This window comes from Acinonyx jubatus, chromosome C2 (assembly GCF_027475565.1).
Source record: "Acinonyx jubatus isolate Ajub_Pintada_27869175 chromosome C2, VMU_Ajub_asm_v1.0, whole genome shotgun sequence".
NCBI lineage: Eukaryota > Metazoa > Chordata > Mammalia > Carnivora > Felidae > Acinonyx > Acinonyx jubatus.
Genome location: NC_069384.1, coordinates 126,934,856 through 126,952,829, shown reverse-complemented (window position 1 = coordinate 126,952,829; position 17,974 = coordinate 126,934,856). Strand labels below are relative to the sequence as shown.

Sequence of the window (17,974 nt, the reverse complement as noted above, 5' to 3'; positions counted from 1 at the left end):
TTTTTGCATCCATGTTCATTAGGGAAATTGGTCTGTAGCTCTCCTTTTTAGTGGGGTCTTTGGTTTCGGAATCAAAGTAATGCTGGCTTCATAGAAAGAGTTTGGAAGTTTTCTTTCCATTTCTGTTTTTTGGAACAGCTTCAAGAGAATAGGTGTTAACTCTTCTTTAAATGTTTGGTAGAGGGGTGCCTGGGTGGCTCAGTTGGTTGAGCAACCAACTGTGGCTCAGGTCATGATCTCACAGTTTGTGAGTTCGAGCCCCGCATCGGGCTCTGTGCTAACAGCTCAGAGCCTGCTTCTGATTCTGTGTCTCCTCTCTCTCTCTGCCCCTTCCCCACTCATGCTCTGTCTCTCTCTGTCTCAGAAATAAATAAACATTAAAAAAAAAAAAATGTTTGGTAGAATTCCTCTGGAAAGCCATCTGGCCCTGGACTCTTGTTTTTTGGGGGATTTTTTATTACTAATTCTATTTCTTTACCGGTTATGTGTCTGTTTAAATTTTCTATTTCTGACTGTTTCAGTTTTGGTAGTTTATATATTTCTAGGAATTTGTCCATTTCTTCCAGATTGCCCATTTTATTGGTGTATAATTGCTTGTAATATTCTCTTATTGTTTGTATTTCTGCTGTGTTGGTTGTGATCTCTCCTCTTTCACTCTTGCTTTTATTTATTTGGGTCCTTTCCTTTTTCTTTTTGATAAAACTGGCTAGGGTTTATCAATATCGTTAATTCTTTCAAAGAACCAGCTTCTGGTTTCCTTGATCTGTTTGTTTGGTTTTTTTTGTTTTTTTTGTTTTTTTGTTTTTTTTTTTTGGTTTCCATGGCATTGATTTCTGCTCTAATCTTTATTATTTCCTGTCATCTGTTGGTTTTGGGTTTTATTTGCTGTGCTTTTTCCAGTTCTTCAAGGTGTAAGGTTAGGTTGTGTATCTGAGACCTTTCTTCCTTCTTTAGGAAGGCCTGGATTGCTATATACTCCCCTCTTATGACTGCCTTTGCTGCATCCCAGAGGTTTTGGGCTGTGGTGTTATCATTTTCATTGGCTTCCATGTACTTTTTAAGTTCCTCTTTAACTTCTTGGTTAGCCCATTCATTCTTTAGTAAGATAGTCTTTAGTCTCCAAGTTTTATCATCTTTCCACATTTTTTCTTGTGGTTGATTTTGAGTTTCACAGCGTTGTGGTCTGAAATAAGCATAGTATGATCTCAATCTTTTTGTACTTGTTGAGGGCTGATTTGTGACCCCGTATGTGATCTATTCTGGAGAATGTTCCATGTGCATTGGAGAAGAATGTGTATTCCGCTGCTTTAGGATGAAATGTTCTGAATATATCTGTTAAGTCCATCTGGTCCAATGTGTCATTCATAGCCATTGTTTCCTTGTTGATTTTCTGTTTAGTTGATCTGACCATTGTTGTAAATGGGGTGTTGAAGTCCCCTACTATTATGGTATTATTATCAGTGAGTTTCTTTATGTTTGTGATTAGTTGATTTATATATTTAGGTGTTTCATGTTTGGAACATAAACGTTTACAGTTGTTACATCTTCTTGGTGAATAGACCCCTTAATTATGATATAAAGACCTTCTTCATCTCTTGTTACAGTCTTTATTTTAAAGTCTAGATTGTCAGGGGCGCCTGGGTGGCACAGTCGGTTAAGCGTCCGACTTCAGCCAGGTCACGATCTTGCGGTTCGTGAGTTTGAGCCCTGCGTCGGGCTCTGGGCTGATGGCTCAGAGCCTGGAGCCTGTTTCCGATTCTGTGTCTCCCTCTCTCTCTGCCCCTCCCCCGTTCATGCTCTGTCTCTCTCTGTCCCAAAAATAAATAAACGTTGAAAAAAAAAATTTTAAAAATAAAGTCTAGATTGTTCGATGTAAGTATTGCTAGTCCAGCTTTCTTTTGGCGACCATTAGCATGATAGATGGTTCTTCATCCCCTTACTTTCAGTCTGAAGGTGTCTTTAGGTCTAAAGTGGGTCTCTTATAAACAGCATATAGATGGATCTCGTTTTCTTATCTACTCTGTCTTTTGATTGGAGCATTTAGACAATTGACAGAGTGAGTACTGAAAGGTATGAATTTATTGCCATTATGTTGCCTGTAGAGTTGGAGTTTCTGGTGTGTTTTCTGGCCCTTTCTAGTCTTTGTTGCTTTGGGTCTATTTTGTTTTCCTCTTTTCTCCCTTCAGAAAGTCCCCCTTAAAATTTCTTGCAGGGCTGGTTTAGTGCTCATGAACTCCTTTCTTTAATTTTTGTTTGGGAAACTTTTTATCTCTACTTCTATTTTGAATGACAGCTTTGCTGGATAAAGAATTCTTGCCTGCCTATTTTTCCAGTTGAGTACATTGAATATATCCTGCCACTACTTGTAGTCTGCCAAGTTTCTGTGGATAGGTCTGCTGCAAACCTGATCTGTCTTCCCTTGTAGGTTAAGGACTTTTTTTCCCTTGCTGCTTTCATGATTCTCTCCTTGCCTGAGTATTTTGTGAATTTGACTATGATATGCCTTGTTGATGGTCTGTTTTTGTTGAATCTAATGGGAGTCCTCTGTGCTTCCTGGATTTTGATGTCTGTGTCTTTCCCCAGGTTAGGAAAGTTTTCTACTATGATGTGCTCACATAACCCTTCCACCCTTTTTTCTCTCACTTCATCTTCTGGGACTCATATGATTCTGATGTTGTTCCTTTTAAATGAGTCACTGATTTCTGTAATTCTTCAATCATGCTCTTTTGACTTAGTCTCCCTCTTTTTTTCTGCTTCACTGTTCTCCATAGGTTTGTCCTCTGTGTCGTTGATTCACTGCTCTGGTTCATCCATCCTTGCCACCATGGCAACCATTCGAGATTGCAGCTCAGTTATAGCATTTTTTATTTCATCCTGACTGGTTTTGCTTCTTTTATCTCCACAGAAAGGGATTCTAACCTATTTTCGACCCCAGCCAGTATTCTTATGATCATGATTCTGCATTCTGGCTCAGACATCTTGCTTGTATCTGTGTTGATTAAGTCCCTGGCTGTCATTTCTTATTGTTCTTTCTTTTGGGGTGAATTCCTTCGTTTTGTCATTTTGAAGGAAGAAAAGGAATTAATAAAAATTAAAAACAACACAAAAATATCAAAGGATACTAGATGCTATATCTGTTTTGGTCTGGTTGTTGAAAGGAGCTTGGTATGTTAGAGAAAAAAGACAAAGATTAAAAAGAAAACATTTGAAAAAATGAACACAATAAAATAGAATACCATAAAATGATGGAAGGAAAATAGAATTTTAAAAATTTACCAAAAAGTCAAAACTATAGTAAACAAAAGAAAAAATCTTGTCAATAAAAACATAAAATAAAAATAAATATTTTCTTTCTGTATTAAAGAATAAGAAAACAAAAAAAGAAAAAAAATTGAATAGATGGATCAGTGAAGAAAATACAATTGAAATTACATTGGTTTCCCCTAGAAGTCAAACTAGGAAGCACTTTATAGTCTGTAAACTAAGCATGCAGAGAGTTGTGGTGGTCCTCCTGAGGGCAGTTGGCCCAGTTGGATGGGGCCTAGTGTAACAACTCCATTCTCCACTAGGTGGTGCTGCTTAGCTTACTGGGGTAGATTGTTGTGGCGCATGTAGGCATGTATGTGCATGCGTGGGAGGAGTGAAAATGGCATCATCCAGCCACTCAGTCTGTAGTATCAGAACTCTGTTCTCTCCCCGACCATCAGTTAAGCCTCCCTCCTTTGTCTCTGGCTCCTGTGCACTTCCCGTGTTTACACTGTCCGTGACCAAACTGTCAGGCTTCTAGGCGGCACCTTCCTCCTGAGCTTTATCTAAGGTGGGCTGTGTTTCCCAGTCCCTCACTTTTGAGGGACTGCAGCTTTGACCCGTTCTGTCTGGGGAGGGTCTCATTGAGCAATGGCCGGGTGCCTGCCCACCCCCAGGAACTTTCGGGAGACCGTGCTGCTGCCAGATGCCCAGAGACTGTGGCTGGGTGCCATCCCGCCCCAGAAGAAGTTCGTGTGATCATCTAGCAGCAGAGTTTCAGGGATTATGGTAAATCGCAACACACGTTTGGCACCAGATTTTCCCCTTTATGCCCTTGTCCCAACACCAGTGAATGTGGTTATTCTCTGGGGTCTGCTGGGACCTTTGCCTGTGGGGAGGCCGCACAGCCTCTACCAAATGTCCTCCCAGGAGGGGAACTGCCTCTCCACATGTGGCCCGAGGATCCCTTGGACCTCACTCTCTGCTCCTGGGGATTCACTCTTCCCACCCGAGCACTGCCAGGTATTGAGCTGCGGAGTTTCAGACTCTGTGCTCCCCCTGTCTTAATGGAATTTAACCCCCCTCTTTTCTCCTTTCTCCCTTCTTTGTTCAGTCCCTCGCAGACTCTTCCTTTTCCCCCCAACTGCTTTTGTGGGGGGGGGGTGCTTTCCCATAGTCTCCCCCTGTCCCTGTCCTGTCCTCTCTCCACAAGCAAAAACAGCTCCCTGCCTTCTGTGGCTTCTCTCTCCTCCAGTTCACCTCTCTGTGCCGTGTACCTGCTGAGTTCTGTGGTTCAGGTTGTGCAGATTGTTGTGTTAATCCTCAAATCAGTTTTCTAGGTGTGCAAGATGGTTTAGTGTTGATCTGGCTACATTTCAGGGACAAGACACACACAAAAAACTTTCATGTTCTGCCATCTTGGCCCCACCTTCTGGGGGCCTCCCTCTTTCTGCTTGAGAATCTTACACCATGACAGGATGTAAATTCATACCCCTGCTGTGTGAGGCTCAAGATACCTGATACTTCAATTCCTCCTGGATTATTTTCCCACATCAGACTCCACTAGACTGCTTTTAAGTTCTAGGCTTTGTGCTAGGTGTTCACTTCCAGCTCCCCAACTGCATTCTGGCCATTGCTCTTTTCCAGCTACACCTGAGTATTCAAACCCTGGTCCCTACAGTCTATTATCTGTTATTTTTCCTGAACTGCTTTGCTTAAGCTTTGATACCTCTTTATTTCCAGCACATGAGAATTCTCACTGTTGCCTTAGGTTGGGCCCTACTTGGTCACTTTGCTTCTAGTTTGATTACCCTCTTACATGTATCTGTCTTCCATTAAGCACCAATATTCTTTGTAATGGAAGAGCATAAATTTTGTAGCTCAGTGTGTCTTTCCCCTTTGCTACCTGGTTTCCTCCCCCCCCTTTCCTACCTTCAGTTCTCTAGGCCATGCTGTTCCACTCCTTTGTGCTCTGCACGCACTACTTTGCAGACTGTCTGTGTCCCAGTTTTGTGTCTGGCTAAAATTCAGCTCTGCTATTAATGTCTTCATATATATATGTATATATATGTATAGGTATATATGTATGTATATATATATGCACATACGTGTGTATATGTAAGTGTGTATATGTGTATATATGTACGTATACATATGTATTATATTAACGTATGTATATTAGAGCATGTGTATGCACAGGGGAGATCGGTGTTGGGGGGGGTAGGAATCCTAAGCAGGCTCCACACTGTCAGTGTGTTAACCAACATTGGGCTCGTCTCACAAATTGTGAGATAATGACCTGAGCCAAGACTGAGTCTGATGCTTAACTGACTGGGCCACCCAGGCACTGATCTTTTTAGATCAGTCATTGATACATAGTAACACTTGGTAGTCCTTTGTTTTGTTTTTGGGTGGTTTTTTTGCATTTTTATACAACTCGATAAAAAATAGTATTTCAAGCTGTACAGTCGCCAGAAGTACACAGTTATCAAAAAAGCACACACTTCACTTGGCGTCTCCTCAGCAGTCCTTTGTTAAGTATTTGTGTGGTGTGATTACATGTGTGCATATCTGCATGTGAGTCTGTTGTGTGTTATTCATTAGCATTGAACTGGCTGAGGTTAAGGATATGATTTTTCAACACACTGCTGCACTGTTGCATGCTCACATGCTGCTTTTTCTTTCTCCCCCTCCAGGGCTGTTGTGTTTGTTGTGGATAGTGCAGCCTTCCAACGAGAGGTGAAAGATGTGGCAGAGTTTCTCTATCAAGTTCTCATTGACAGTATGAGTTTGAAGAACACACCGTCATTCTTAATCGCCTGCAATAAGCAAGGTGCCATTATGTTTTCCAGCAATCATAATTGAGATTTTTGTGGGATTGCTACTAAGAGTTAACACATTTATCTGTGAATGTTATTATTGAGAAAGAGAGCTAATTGTTAATGGACTACGAAGAATTTTAAATCTTAAAATTGTTTATACATCTGCATTTTCATTAGTTTTACCATACAAAGGAGTGACTATGATCAGTTTTTCTTTGATACGGTGTTTTGCATTTTTTTTAAATTATAAATCATTTTACTTTATTTACCAAGCTGTTTTGTCAGATTGACAATATGTCATCTCACACACAGTTGTGGAGGGCCAGAGGGGGAGTCTCTCCTTTCAAACAAGTTCACCTTCCAGCACATTTCATCAAGGGGAGTTTGCAGAAGTTGTTTTTCTTTAACCTCATAGCCATTAAAAATTTTTCATCATACCAAGTAAAACTAGGCTTCAGTTTCATTACCTCTAAAATAAGATAAACTAGTTGATTTTATGGTCCTCTTTCAAATTAAAATTCTGATTCTATGAAGAGCCCATTGCATTTCTCAGAAGTGATCAGGTAGTAATAACCTTAATGATGTCTAATCAGGAATCGGTCTTAGAATCATTACCTGACCTCTCTGTTTTTTCTCTTCAGTATAAAGAGAGTAATATTTATTTGGGTTCTGCTATGTGCCAAACCAGTGTTTATCTCTTACCAAGGTGCACTTGAGTAACATACCATCTTAGTATCAGCTGGAAATATGCTTAGTTTACTTTTATATGACAGGGTTTTTCTGTTAGAGTGAAGGCTCTTGTTACAATAAAAAAACTGGTAGGTGTTCTTTCTGTTACACTGGCTGGACTTCTGTACATATTAATTTAAACGGTCTGTAAGATGTAGAAAACTTTCAGGAAAGAACTAGTCAATTTTAGGGTCACAAGCTTAATACATTTGTAAGCAGTTTTGTAGGAAAACCCATGCATGCAAATATAAAGCTTATTACTTCGATAGTGGAGCTACTAATGGTAAAAAGCTCTTTTAAAAAACTAAAGGGAAAAGAAACTTACTGATTTAAATAGGAATTTTCCATATGTGCAAGAAGTTTTGGGAAGAGACCCTTTCTGGTTTAAACTATAACAGTGTCTTTATTTCTGTACAGACATTACAATGGCAAAATCTGCAAAATTAATTCAGCAGCAGCTTGAGAAAGAACTGTAAGTATGAATAAGTCATATTGGTTAATGTAGATCTTAACTCTTAGGAAATACAGATATATTGCTTAAAGTCTGGTTGTATATGATTATCATAGTCTGATAAATAGTGTGAAATATATTTGTTAAATGACAAAATTTATGGAATTTTAAAAAGCCTCAATGGGATGTTCATGGATACTTTAAAAATTCATGGATAGGGGCACCTGGGTGGCTCAGTCGGTTAAGCGGCCGACTTCGGCTCAGGTCATGATCTCGCGGTCCGTGAGTTCAAGCCCGCGTCGGGCTCTGTGCTGACAGCTCAGAGCCTGGAGCCTGTTTCAGATTCTGTGTCTCCCTCTCTCTGACCCTCCCCCGTTCATGCTCTGTCTCTGTCTCAAAAATAGATAAACGTTAAAAAAAAAAAAAAAAAATTCATGGATAGAAGATCTCAGCTTTTTTGAGGCTATAAATTCAGTGTATTTTCCCACTGTTTCTAGTTCATTTATAGTAATTATGAAAGGTTTTAGAAACTACAGACTTTGAAAGCCATGGAAATTTTTGTTGTTGGAGTAAGAAAGGAGCACTTTGGAAGAATTTAAACATCTATGATACTATATTTTATAGCTTATTTTATTGTTTTCAAGCTACATGACATTATTTAGCTTGATTTTAATGTTTAAACATTTGTAAATTGAGCTGTAACCTTTTGAATTTTAAGGAATCTAACATCTGTACTCTGCCACTTTGTAAGAGCTAGCTTACCTAGGAGATAACATCAACCTTATAATGAAGCAAGTTTGTTTTCTTATTGCTGTGTATAAGGACTTTTTTTTTCAAATGTTTATTTGTTTTATTTTGAGAGAGAGCTGTGGAGAGGCAGAGAGAGAATCCCAAGCAGGCTTCACACTATCAGTGCGGGGCCCAGCGCAGGGCTTGATTCCCATGGTTCGTGAGGACATGACCTGAGCTGAGATTAAGAGTTGGCCACCCGGACGCCTGGGTGGCTCAGTCGGTTGGGCATCCAACTTCAGCTCAGGTCATGATCTCACGGTCCGTGAGTTCGAGCCCCACGTCGGGCTCTGTGCTGACAGCTCGGAGCCTGGAGCCTCTTGAGATTCTGTCTCTCTCTCTCTCTCAATCTCTCTCTCTGCCCCTCCCCCCTCACACTCTGTCTCTCTCAAAAATAAACATTAAAAAAAAATTAAAAACAAAAAGAGTTGGACACCCAACCAACTGAGCCACCCAGGCGCCCCAGGATTTTCTTTTATTAAAGAAAAGAACCTGATGAGGAAAAATTGCATAAATTCAACTTTGAGCACATTTTTTCCCACTAGGATTTACTTATTACTCCTTTATTCATTTAACAGGCACCTATAATTCATCTAGTATATGGTAAGCCCTGCATTTAGAATGTAGCTACAGGGGGAAATACAATGTGGTTCCTGTACTCAGGAGCTTAGGGTTGACAAATTCCTGCTCAGGATGTGCAAACAAGGAATAGTTTTACATTTATTTATGTATGTGTGTATGTATGTATGGGTTTTTTTGTTTGTTTTGTTTTGTTTTTTTTAGTTTTATATTTTTAAAGGACAGGTAAAAAAAAATAATAAGAAAAGTAGAAAAATATGTGACAGAGACTAAATGTCACCTACAAGCCCAAAACATTTAATTTATGGCTCTTGACAGAAAAATTTTACCAGGCCTAGTCTGCCATTTTCTGTGGTTTCTTTCTTTTTTTTATTTTTCTTTTAGTTGAGAATGATATATTTAATATATTTAATTCCATATGCTTTAAACTTCTTAAGATATAAAGAGTAAAGTTAGCTCTTCAATCAGATTTATCAAAGATATCATTTATCAAAGATATTCAAGTTGAATATCAAGAGATTTTTAAACCCCTTAATGGAGGTGTAAATGATATTTAGAAAGCTGTGCATATTTAATATATACAACTCAGTGCATTTGGGGATAAATATCCACCTTTGATACCATCACCACCATTGAGGCCATCAAAATATCCATTACTTCCCAAAGTTTCCTCCTGCTCCCTTAAGTGTGTGTGTGTGTGAGAGGAGAGATTCATGAGAATACTTAAGATACCCTATTAGCAGATTTTAAGTGTACAAGGTAGTATTGTTAGCCATAGATACTATCCTGTATAGTAGATCTCTAGCATGTGCTTGTTTGCATAACTGTAACTTTATAACCTTTGACCTAATGGTCAGAGGCTCCCCATTTCTCCCTCCCCCACCCCTGGTAACTGCCATTCTACTCTGCTTCTTTGTGTTTGATTTAGATTCCACATATAAATGTGATCGTACAGTATTTGTCTTACTGTGCCTGTGTCTGCTATTTCACTTAGCATAATGTCCTCTAGGTTCATCCATGTTGTTGTAAGTAGTAGAATTTCCTTCTTTTTCAAGGCTGGATAATATTCCACACTATGTATGTTCCACATTTTATTTGTCCCTTCATCCTTTGTTTCTTCTATTTCTGTGAAAAATTCCATTGGAGTGTCAATAGGGATTGCATTGAATCTATAGACGGCTTTGCATAGTATAACCATTTTAACAGTATTATTCCAATCCAGAAACAAGGGACATCTTTTCCTTTACTCATGTCTTCACTTTCTTTCATGAATGTCTTACAATTTTCAGTGTATAGATCTTTCACCTACTTCATTACATTTGTGCCTAAGTATTTTATTTTTTATGCTATTGTAAATAGGATTGTTAATTCTTAATTTCTCTCATAGTTTGTTAGTAATACATAGAAACATAACTGATTGTTGTGTATCAATTTTGTTATCCTGTAACTTTATTGAATTTGTTTAGTAGTTCTGCTTTTTAGTGGTCTTTAGGGATTTATGTATATAAGATTAAGTCATCTGTGAACAGCGATAATTTTACTTCTTCTTTTCTGATTTGCATGCTTTTTATTTCTTTCTTTGCCTAATTACTCTGTCTAGGACTTCCAGTGCTATGCTGAATAGAAGTGGTGAGAGTGAGCATCCTTGCCTTGTCCTGATCTTAGAGGAAAAGCTTTCAGCTTTTCACCGTTGAGTATTTTCTGTGGGCTTGTCATATATGACCCTTATTATTTTGAACTACATTCCTTCTCTGCCTGTTGTTGAGTTTTGATCATGAAAGGATGTTGATTTTTGTCGAATGATTTTTCTGTATCTATTGAGATGATTATATGATTCTTATCCTTCATCCTTTTACAGTGGTGTATCACCTTTATTGATATGTTGAACTTTTCATCTTGAGTAAATCCCATTTGATCATAGTGTACAATCCATTTAACGTATGTACTGTTGAATTTGGTTTTCCAGTATTTTGCTGAGGAATGTTGCATCTATGTTCATTAGGGATGTTGGCCTATACTCTTCTTGTAGTGTCCTTCTCTTGCTTTGATATCAGGGTAATGCTGGCCTTCTAAAATGAGTTTGGAAGTGTTACTTCCTCTTTAATTAGGAGATTTGAGAAGAATTAGTATTGATTCTTCTTTAAATGTTTGGTAGAGGGGTGCCTGGGTGGCTCAATGTTTTAAGCATCCTACTTTGGCCCAGGTCATAATCTCACAGTTTGTGAGTTTAAGACCTGCATCAGGTGAGCTTGAGCCCTGCTCCAGGGCTCTGCACTCTCTCTCCCTCTCTCTTTCTGTCCCTTGCTCACTTGCATTCTATCTCTCAAAAAAAAAAAATTTAATTAAAAAAAAAAGTTTGGTAGAATTCACTAGTGAAACCATCTTGTTCTGGGCTTTTCTTTATTGGTGGCTTTTAATTACTGATTCAGTCTCCTTACTCATTATCCGTCTGTTCCAATTTTCTGTTTTTTCATGATTAGGCTTTGGTGTGTTTTGTGTTTCTTGGAATTTATCCATTTCTTCTAGGTGTCTAATTTGTTGATAGTGTCTTATCCTTTGTATTTCTGTGGTGTAAGTTAGCCCTTTCATTTCTGATTTTATTAATTTTAGTCTTCTTTCTTTTCGTCCTCACTAAGGGATTGTCAGTTTTATTTTTCAAAAAACCAGCTTATAGTTTCATTGATATTTTCTATTGTTCTCTAGTCTATATTTCATTTCTTTATGCTCTGATGTCTATTTTTTCTTTCCTTCTGCTAAGTTTGTGGTAGTTTGTTCTTTTTTCTAGTTCCTGGAGGTGTCAAGTTAGGTTGTTTTTCTGAGATCTTTCTTTTTTCTTAGAGTAGATGTTTATTGCTACAAATTTCCCTCTTAGAACTGCCTTTGCTGCATCCTGTAAGTTTTGGTGTGTTGGGCTTCCATTTTTATTTGTGTAAATATTGTTTTATTTGCCTTGACTTCTTAGTTCTTCAGAAACATGTTATTTACTCCCCACAAACTGGTGAATTTTAAAATTTTCTTTCTATTACTGATTTCTAGGTTCATACCATTGTGGTCAGAAAGATACTTGATGTGATTTCAGTCTTAAATTTGTTGACTTGTTTTATGGCCTAACATGTTATCTATCCTGGAGACTGTTCTGTGTAAACTTAAAAAGAATGCATTCTTGGGGCACCAGAGTGGCTCATTCAGTTAAGCATCTGACTTCGGCTCAGGTCATGATCTCACAGTGAGTTCGGGCCCCATGTTGGGCTCTGTGCTGACAGCTCAGAGCCTGGAACCTGCTCCAGATTCTGTGTCTCCCTCTCTCTCTGACTCTCCTGCTCGTTTTCTGTCTCTCTCTCTCTCTCAAAAGTAAATAAACATTAAAAAAAAAAAAAAAAGAATGCGTTCTTGCAGTTGTTGGATGGAATGTTCTATATTCGTTAGTTATATTTGTGTTTAGTCTTGTTCACATACTTTGTTTTCTTACTGATTCTGTGTCTGGATTATCTGTTCATTGTTGGAAATGTGGGATTAAAGTCCCCTGCTATCATTGTGTTGATATCTATTTCTCCCTTTAGTTCTGTTAATCTGCTTTATGTATTTAGATTCTCTGATGTTAGGTGCATATATGGTTACAATTATTATATCCTCTTGATGAACTTATGCCTTTATATAATGACCTTCTTTGTCTCTTGTGACAATTTTTGACTTAAAAGTCTGTTTTGTTGAAATAAGTCTAGCCAGCCCTGCTCTGTTTTGGTTACCATTTGCGTGGAATATCTATCTGTATCCCTTCATGTAGAACCTTAAATCTGGTGTGTCTCTCGTGGAGATAGAACATAGTTCAATCTTGTTTTTTAATCCATTCATCCACTCTGTTTTAAGAATTTAAGTCATTTACATTTAAAGTAATTACTGATAGGTAAGGATTTACTCTGTTTTGTTTTGTTTTATAATTCCTTTGTCCCTTTCTTCTCTTTATAATTTAATTATTTGTTTGTGGTGCTATTTGTTTGTGGTGCTTTATTTTGTGCATCTACTATAATCAGATTGACAAAAGTCAGAGACAGAGAATTTTGAAAGCTGCAAGAGAAGCCAGTTGTCACAAACAAGGGAAACCCTGTAAGACTAGATTTCTTAGTCTTAGCATATACTTTATGTGCCAGTAGAGTAAAATCATATATTCAGAGTGCTGAAAGAAGAAAAATGCCACCAAGAATATTATACCCAGCAAAGCTGTCCATCAGACATGAAGGAGAGAGAAAAAATTTCTCTTCATGTTTAATTTGTTTGGGGTTCTTTGGGCTTAATGGATCTGGATGTTCATTTCCCTTTCTAGATTTGGGTTTTGTTGTTGTTGTTGTTTTATTTCTTTGAATAAGATTTCTGTTTCTTTGTCTTTCTCTGCTCCTTTTGGGACTACCATAATGCATGTACTTCGTTTATTTAATGATGTCTTATAAGTTATATAGGCTTTTTTTTTTTTTTTTTTAATGTTTGCTTCTTTTTGCAAGAGACACAGAGTGTGAGTGGGAGAGGGGCAAGAGAGTGAGGGAGACGTAGAATCCGAAGCAGGCTCCAGGCTCTGAGCTGTCAGCACAGAGCCCAAGGTGGGACTCGAACTCACCAACTGTGAGATCATGACCTGAGCTGAAGTCTATGCTTAACTGACTAAGCCACCCAGGTGCCCCTATATAGGCTCTCTTTACTCTTTTTTTTTTTTCTTTTTGTTCTTCTCACTAGGTAACTTCAAATTCCTGATTTTAAGCTCCTCTGATTCTTTCTTCTGCTTTGGCAAGTCTGCTGTTAAAGATCTCTGAATTTTTCGCCTTAGTCATTGTGTTATTTAGCTCCAGAATATCATAAAAAATTTTCATGGTTTCTTTTTGTTGAACTTTATTTTTTTAAGTAGGCTTCATGCTTAATGTGGGGCTTGAACACCCCACCCTGAGATCAAGAGTCACATGCTTTACTGACTGAGCCAGCCACATGCCCTGAACTTCTCATTTTTATTCATATATAGTTTTTCTCATTTTATTGAGTTGTCTTTTTCTTTTATAGCTCAATGAACTTTCAAAGGATTATTTTGAATTCTTTGTTAGTTAGTAGATCTCCATTTCTTTAAGGTTAGTTATTGGTACTTTATTTTGTTCCTTTGGTGGGCTTGCTGCTGGAGCACTTGGGCAGGTTGGCCTGGCTCCTAGATCCGTGGGTAGGTGGGCCTACTGCCTGGGTCCACGGAAGTGGGCCTGGCACCAGGGTCCACTCAGGCAGGCTCGAACCTGAATCTCTCCTGTCTTGCCAGGTGCCTGGGTCTCCTGGGGCAGGCCTTGTGCTGGGGTCCATTGGGGTGGTCCTGGAGCTTGGGTCCATATGCGTGGGCTGGGGCCATGAGGGTCAGCCTGGTGCTGGGTTTTCTGGGATAGTGAGTGCTCACTTCACTGTCCTTCCCCCAAGTGAAGCATATCTCTCCATGCTTGCAGGAGAAGTAATGTGGGTAATGTGAAGCTGTCCTTCCTACTCTCTTCAGTGCATCTTTTTTTATTTCTGTATAATACCCAGGTCCTGTGATCTTTGACCTGGATCCCTTATCTCTCATGCATAGGTGGTTATTCAGATTGATGGTTCTGTGACAAGACTTGTGCTGGAAATTGCTATTCTGCCCTCTTGCTGATGTCACTGTTAGTGGTTTCTGTCCCTTCTGAAATTGCACATTTTTCATCTCTTCCCTTACTCTTGATGCTCTCCCTTGAGACTGTAAATTGTTTATTGTTAGACTAAGGAAATTGGAACAGTTAGTTAATTTTTTCTAGAAACTCTGTTGCAATTGTTGGGAATTGGGGGAAGAAGTGATCATATTTGTGTATCCCATTTTTTTTTTTTTCTATTTAGCAGTATAGTCCCAAGTCTTCCTGTGTTCAAAGTACATATTTTCCTTAGTCCATTTGCTTTTTACTCTAAAGAGCCATATAAAAGCAATACAGAAGAAAATGCATTACAAGGTAACAGCGAAATGTTAAAAGTTAGGAAGGTTAATATCAGTTAAATTAGGAGCCTGATTTTATTTTACTTTTAAAGTTTATTTATTTCTGTTAGTAATCTCTACTCCTAATGTGAGGCTTGACCTCATGACCCCAAGATCAAGAGTCATATGCTCTTCCAACTGAGCCAGCGGGGCATCCCAGGAGTCTAACTTTAGATTAATCCTGTGTTTGTGAGAATTAGGCCCTATCAGCTTTGAAGCATTTCATAGTCTCCTGAATAACAAGGTTAACTATGTTCATGTGGCTTTATGGCAAGAGCTGAGTACATATTTAATGTTTGGCCTTTTTTCCTTTTTAAGTCTTTTTTTTTTTTTTTAATTTATTTATTTATGTACTTGAGAGATAGAGACAGCATGAGCAGGGAAGGGGCAGAGAGAGAGGGAGGGAGAGAAAATCCCAAGCAGGCTCCATGCTTTCAGCACAGAGCCCAGTGTGGGGCTCAAACCCACAAAACCATGAGATTGTGACCTGAGCCAAAATTAAGTGTTGGATGCTTAACTGACTGAGCCACCCAGCCTCCCCTAAGGTTTTTGTTTTTTTTTTTACTGTAAAATATCTTACATATAAAGGGATAGATATGACACATATATTGACTTTAAAGAATATTAAAATGAATACCCATGGACCCACCACCTTGCTTAGAAGGTCCTAGGGGTTTCTCCCCAAAAGTTTTTCTTCCTTTCCATCAAGAGGTAAGTAATATCTTGAATTTTGTATTAATTGTTTCTTAAAAATAGTTTTTTCATGTGTGTCTTTTTCTAAGCAAGGTATTGTTTAGTTTTTCTTGGAGATTCTTCACTAATTTTCATGCAGCCTTACAGCTTCAAGAAATGCTTTTTATTTTGTTAAGAAAGCACTTTGGGGAGCATGTATTCCTCTGCTTCTGGATAGCAGAAAGTGTGGAAGAAGTAGACAAATGAGCATTGCTATGCACTCTTTTTGGGGGCCAGCAGGTGGCAGTAAGACAACTTAAATTGGGAAGGTTTTAGTGGGTAAAGAGGTTGGAGAATAGTGATTGGGCCCAAACTGGATATGAGAATTTGGAGTTTGTGGATTTCTAAGCTCTGTATCCACATAGACTTGTGATAAATGTAAATGTAATTTCAGAGACTTAAGTTATTATAACATTTACAACGTGTATTTAAAAAATGTGTTCAGGGCACCTGGGTGGCACAGTCACTTGAGTGTCCGACTCTTGATTTTCTGCAGATATATAAAGGGGGCACTGGTATGACCTGGGGGATGTTACTGACCTACTCTTTATCAAGCGAAGTCAGGCCGGACCCACATCTCTCCTAGCTGAGAACGGTATATGAATGCAAAGGGTTATTCAACAGTCTTAATAGTGTAATTGACAGGTTTATGATTAAGTATTTAAATGAATACTGAAATATTTAGGAATGAATGTGGTTTTCTAAAGGCCTTTAATCACTATATAAAAGTTACTCTCTCCTTCCTGACTCATTTTTCTTTTGTGTCACAGCAACACTTTACGAGTCACCCGTTCTGCTGCCCCCAGCACACTGGACAGTTCCAGCACTGCCCCTGTTCAGCTGGGAAAGAAAGGCAAAGAATTTGAGTTCTCACAGTTGCCCCTCAAAGTGGAGTTCCTGGAGTGCAGTGCCAAGGGCGGAAGAGGGGACGCTGGCTCTGCTGACATCCGGGACCTGGAGAAATGGCTGGCTAAAATCGCCTGAGGGGCAGAGCTAAAGTGCAGGATAGTTGAACTTGTATGTGTGTGGAAAAGGGTGTGGTAGCCTTGAGTTGATAAAGAAGGGGTACAGAATGTAATAAGAAACATTTTCTTGTTCTGGAAACAAATTACTGTCGAAAGTAACTTGGAATTTTTGTTTTTAAGTTTAGTTCTCCCTCATTGCTTTCTTTTATTTGTGTGCTTCCCTTTGTTAAGGTGTTGTCCCTTTAACATAAGCTTGACGTAAGGTTAGGAGGGTATTATGAGAATATGATTATCATCTGAAAATTTCTTATCCTCTGCCTCTGTGCTTTAGTCCCTTTTGCTGAAAACAAACCTGTCTGTATATGGAACTAGTTGATTTCCATTTGTCCTTGGCTGGTTCACGGTCAATACATCATCTGGTCCTTTGTGAATTCTCAGATGTGTGGGTGTAGTTACAAGGTGGTCTCCTGACATGTGAAGACAGGTAGAAAACAGCAAGGCTGTGTTGACAGCGGGTCTGTTTTTCATCAGCTTGGTGACTTGTCCACACTCCAGCCTCATAACACTTAGGTTTCAAAAACATGCCCTGAACCCTTGGAGTCATTCCCAGATGACAGAACTGTAAATGCTAAATCCCCATTGCCAAGGGCCTCGTGTGTTCTGGTGGTTTCCCTTAATTGAGGAGTCTGTGGAGATTTAGAAACTGTTGTGGTTTTCTGGATGGCCAAGGGCTCCTGGATGTGTTCGTGTGCTGTTTGGCCCCTGTTTTGTACTCCTAGCTAGAATGCAGTGGAACACATAGGAATGATAAAAGTTCTCCATAGTTTTAACCAGCAGTGAATATACACTTTAAAAAAGAAAAGTCAGCCTCAAAGTGATGCTCTTTGTTGTCTTCTTGAATGTTGGCTTTTTAAATGGCTTTTATAAATTATTAATGCGTTTCTTGGCAAATAAAATAACCTGTCTGGCTCAAAGCGATGAAATGGAACAGTATGGTGAGTACAAATGGGAGCATGTGTTAGGAAGGGTGCAGGCCTGGTTCCACATCTCCAGGGCCTGCAGATTGCAGCGTACACAGGAACAAACAGCTGTCCCTACTTCATACACTCAGGGACAAGCTCGGCCAAAGCTTCAGATGAGATCAGGGTGGCTGTGGCTAAGTGAGAAGGTAATCCCAGAAGAGTGTGGTCAGAGCATGATGGGGGTGTGGGTGCTCGGAAAGCATGCAGCATGGGCACCCACCCTGGCTCTGAGGGGTCAGGGGGAGTCTGTATAAACACGGAGCCAATAACATCCGAGTGCGGGAGGTCCCCGCATGTGCTACAGCCCAAGCCTCTGGCTGCCGTCACGTCTTCCTTTGAGTGATTCTAGCTCTGCGTGAGACTACAGCTCCCCTCTGCCCTCAACCCTGTTTCCTACACCTCGCTGCTCGCATATGGAATAAGTGCAGGCTGACACGGGGAAGACCTTGGACCTTGACCCTGGTAGAGTTATTATCCTAAAGCCTCAGTGCTGCTAGTGTTCTTTCTGTCCTTTGGATTCTTGGTTTTTGTCCTTATTAGCTAGCAGTGATTTAAGGAAATAGGTAAGAGTAATGAAGCAGAAATCAAAAAGGGTTGTGATAAATGTGACATGTTCACATAATCACAGGTGC

General features: G+C 39.2%; 1 protein-coding gene across 2 annotated transcripts in view; it reads left to right on the top strand.

Annotated features, from left to right (window-relative positions):
* The window catches only part of SRPRB (SRP receptor subunit beta), a 29,361-nt gene extending 12,058 nt beyond the window's left edge, over nt 1-17,303 (top strand). Inside the window, exons 5-8 of one of the 2 annotated variants that reach the window (XM_053221439.1) lie at nt 5,943-6,079; nt 7,215-7,269; nt 13,660-13,724; nt 16,126-16,253. In XM_053221439.1, the coding sequence (XP_053077414.1) occupies nt 5,943-6,079; nt 7,215-7,269; nt 13,660-13,723 (256 nt within the window). In that variant the 3' untranslated portion in view covers nt 13,724; nt 16,126-16,253. Of the gene's footprint in view, nt 1-5,942; nt 6,080-7,214; nt 7,270-13,659; nt 13,725-16,125 lie in introns of both variants that reach the window. The other variant, XM_053221438.1, reaches the window with a different exon arrangement.
* Nucleotides 17,304-17,974: the final 671 nt, after the last annotated feature.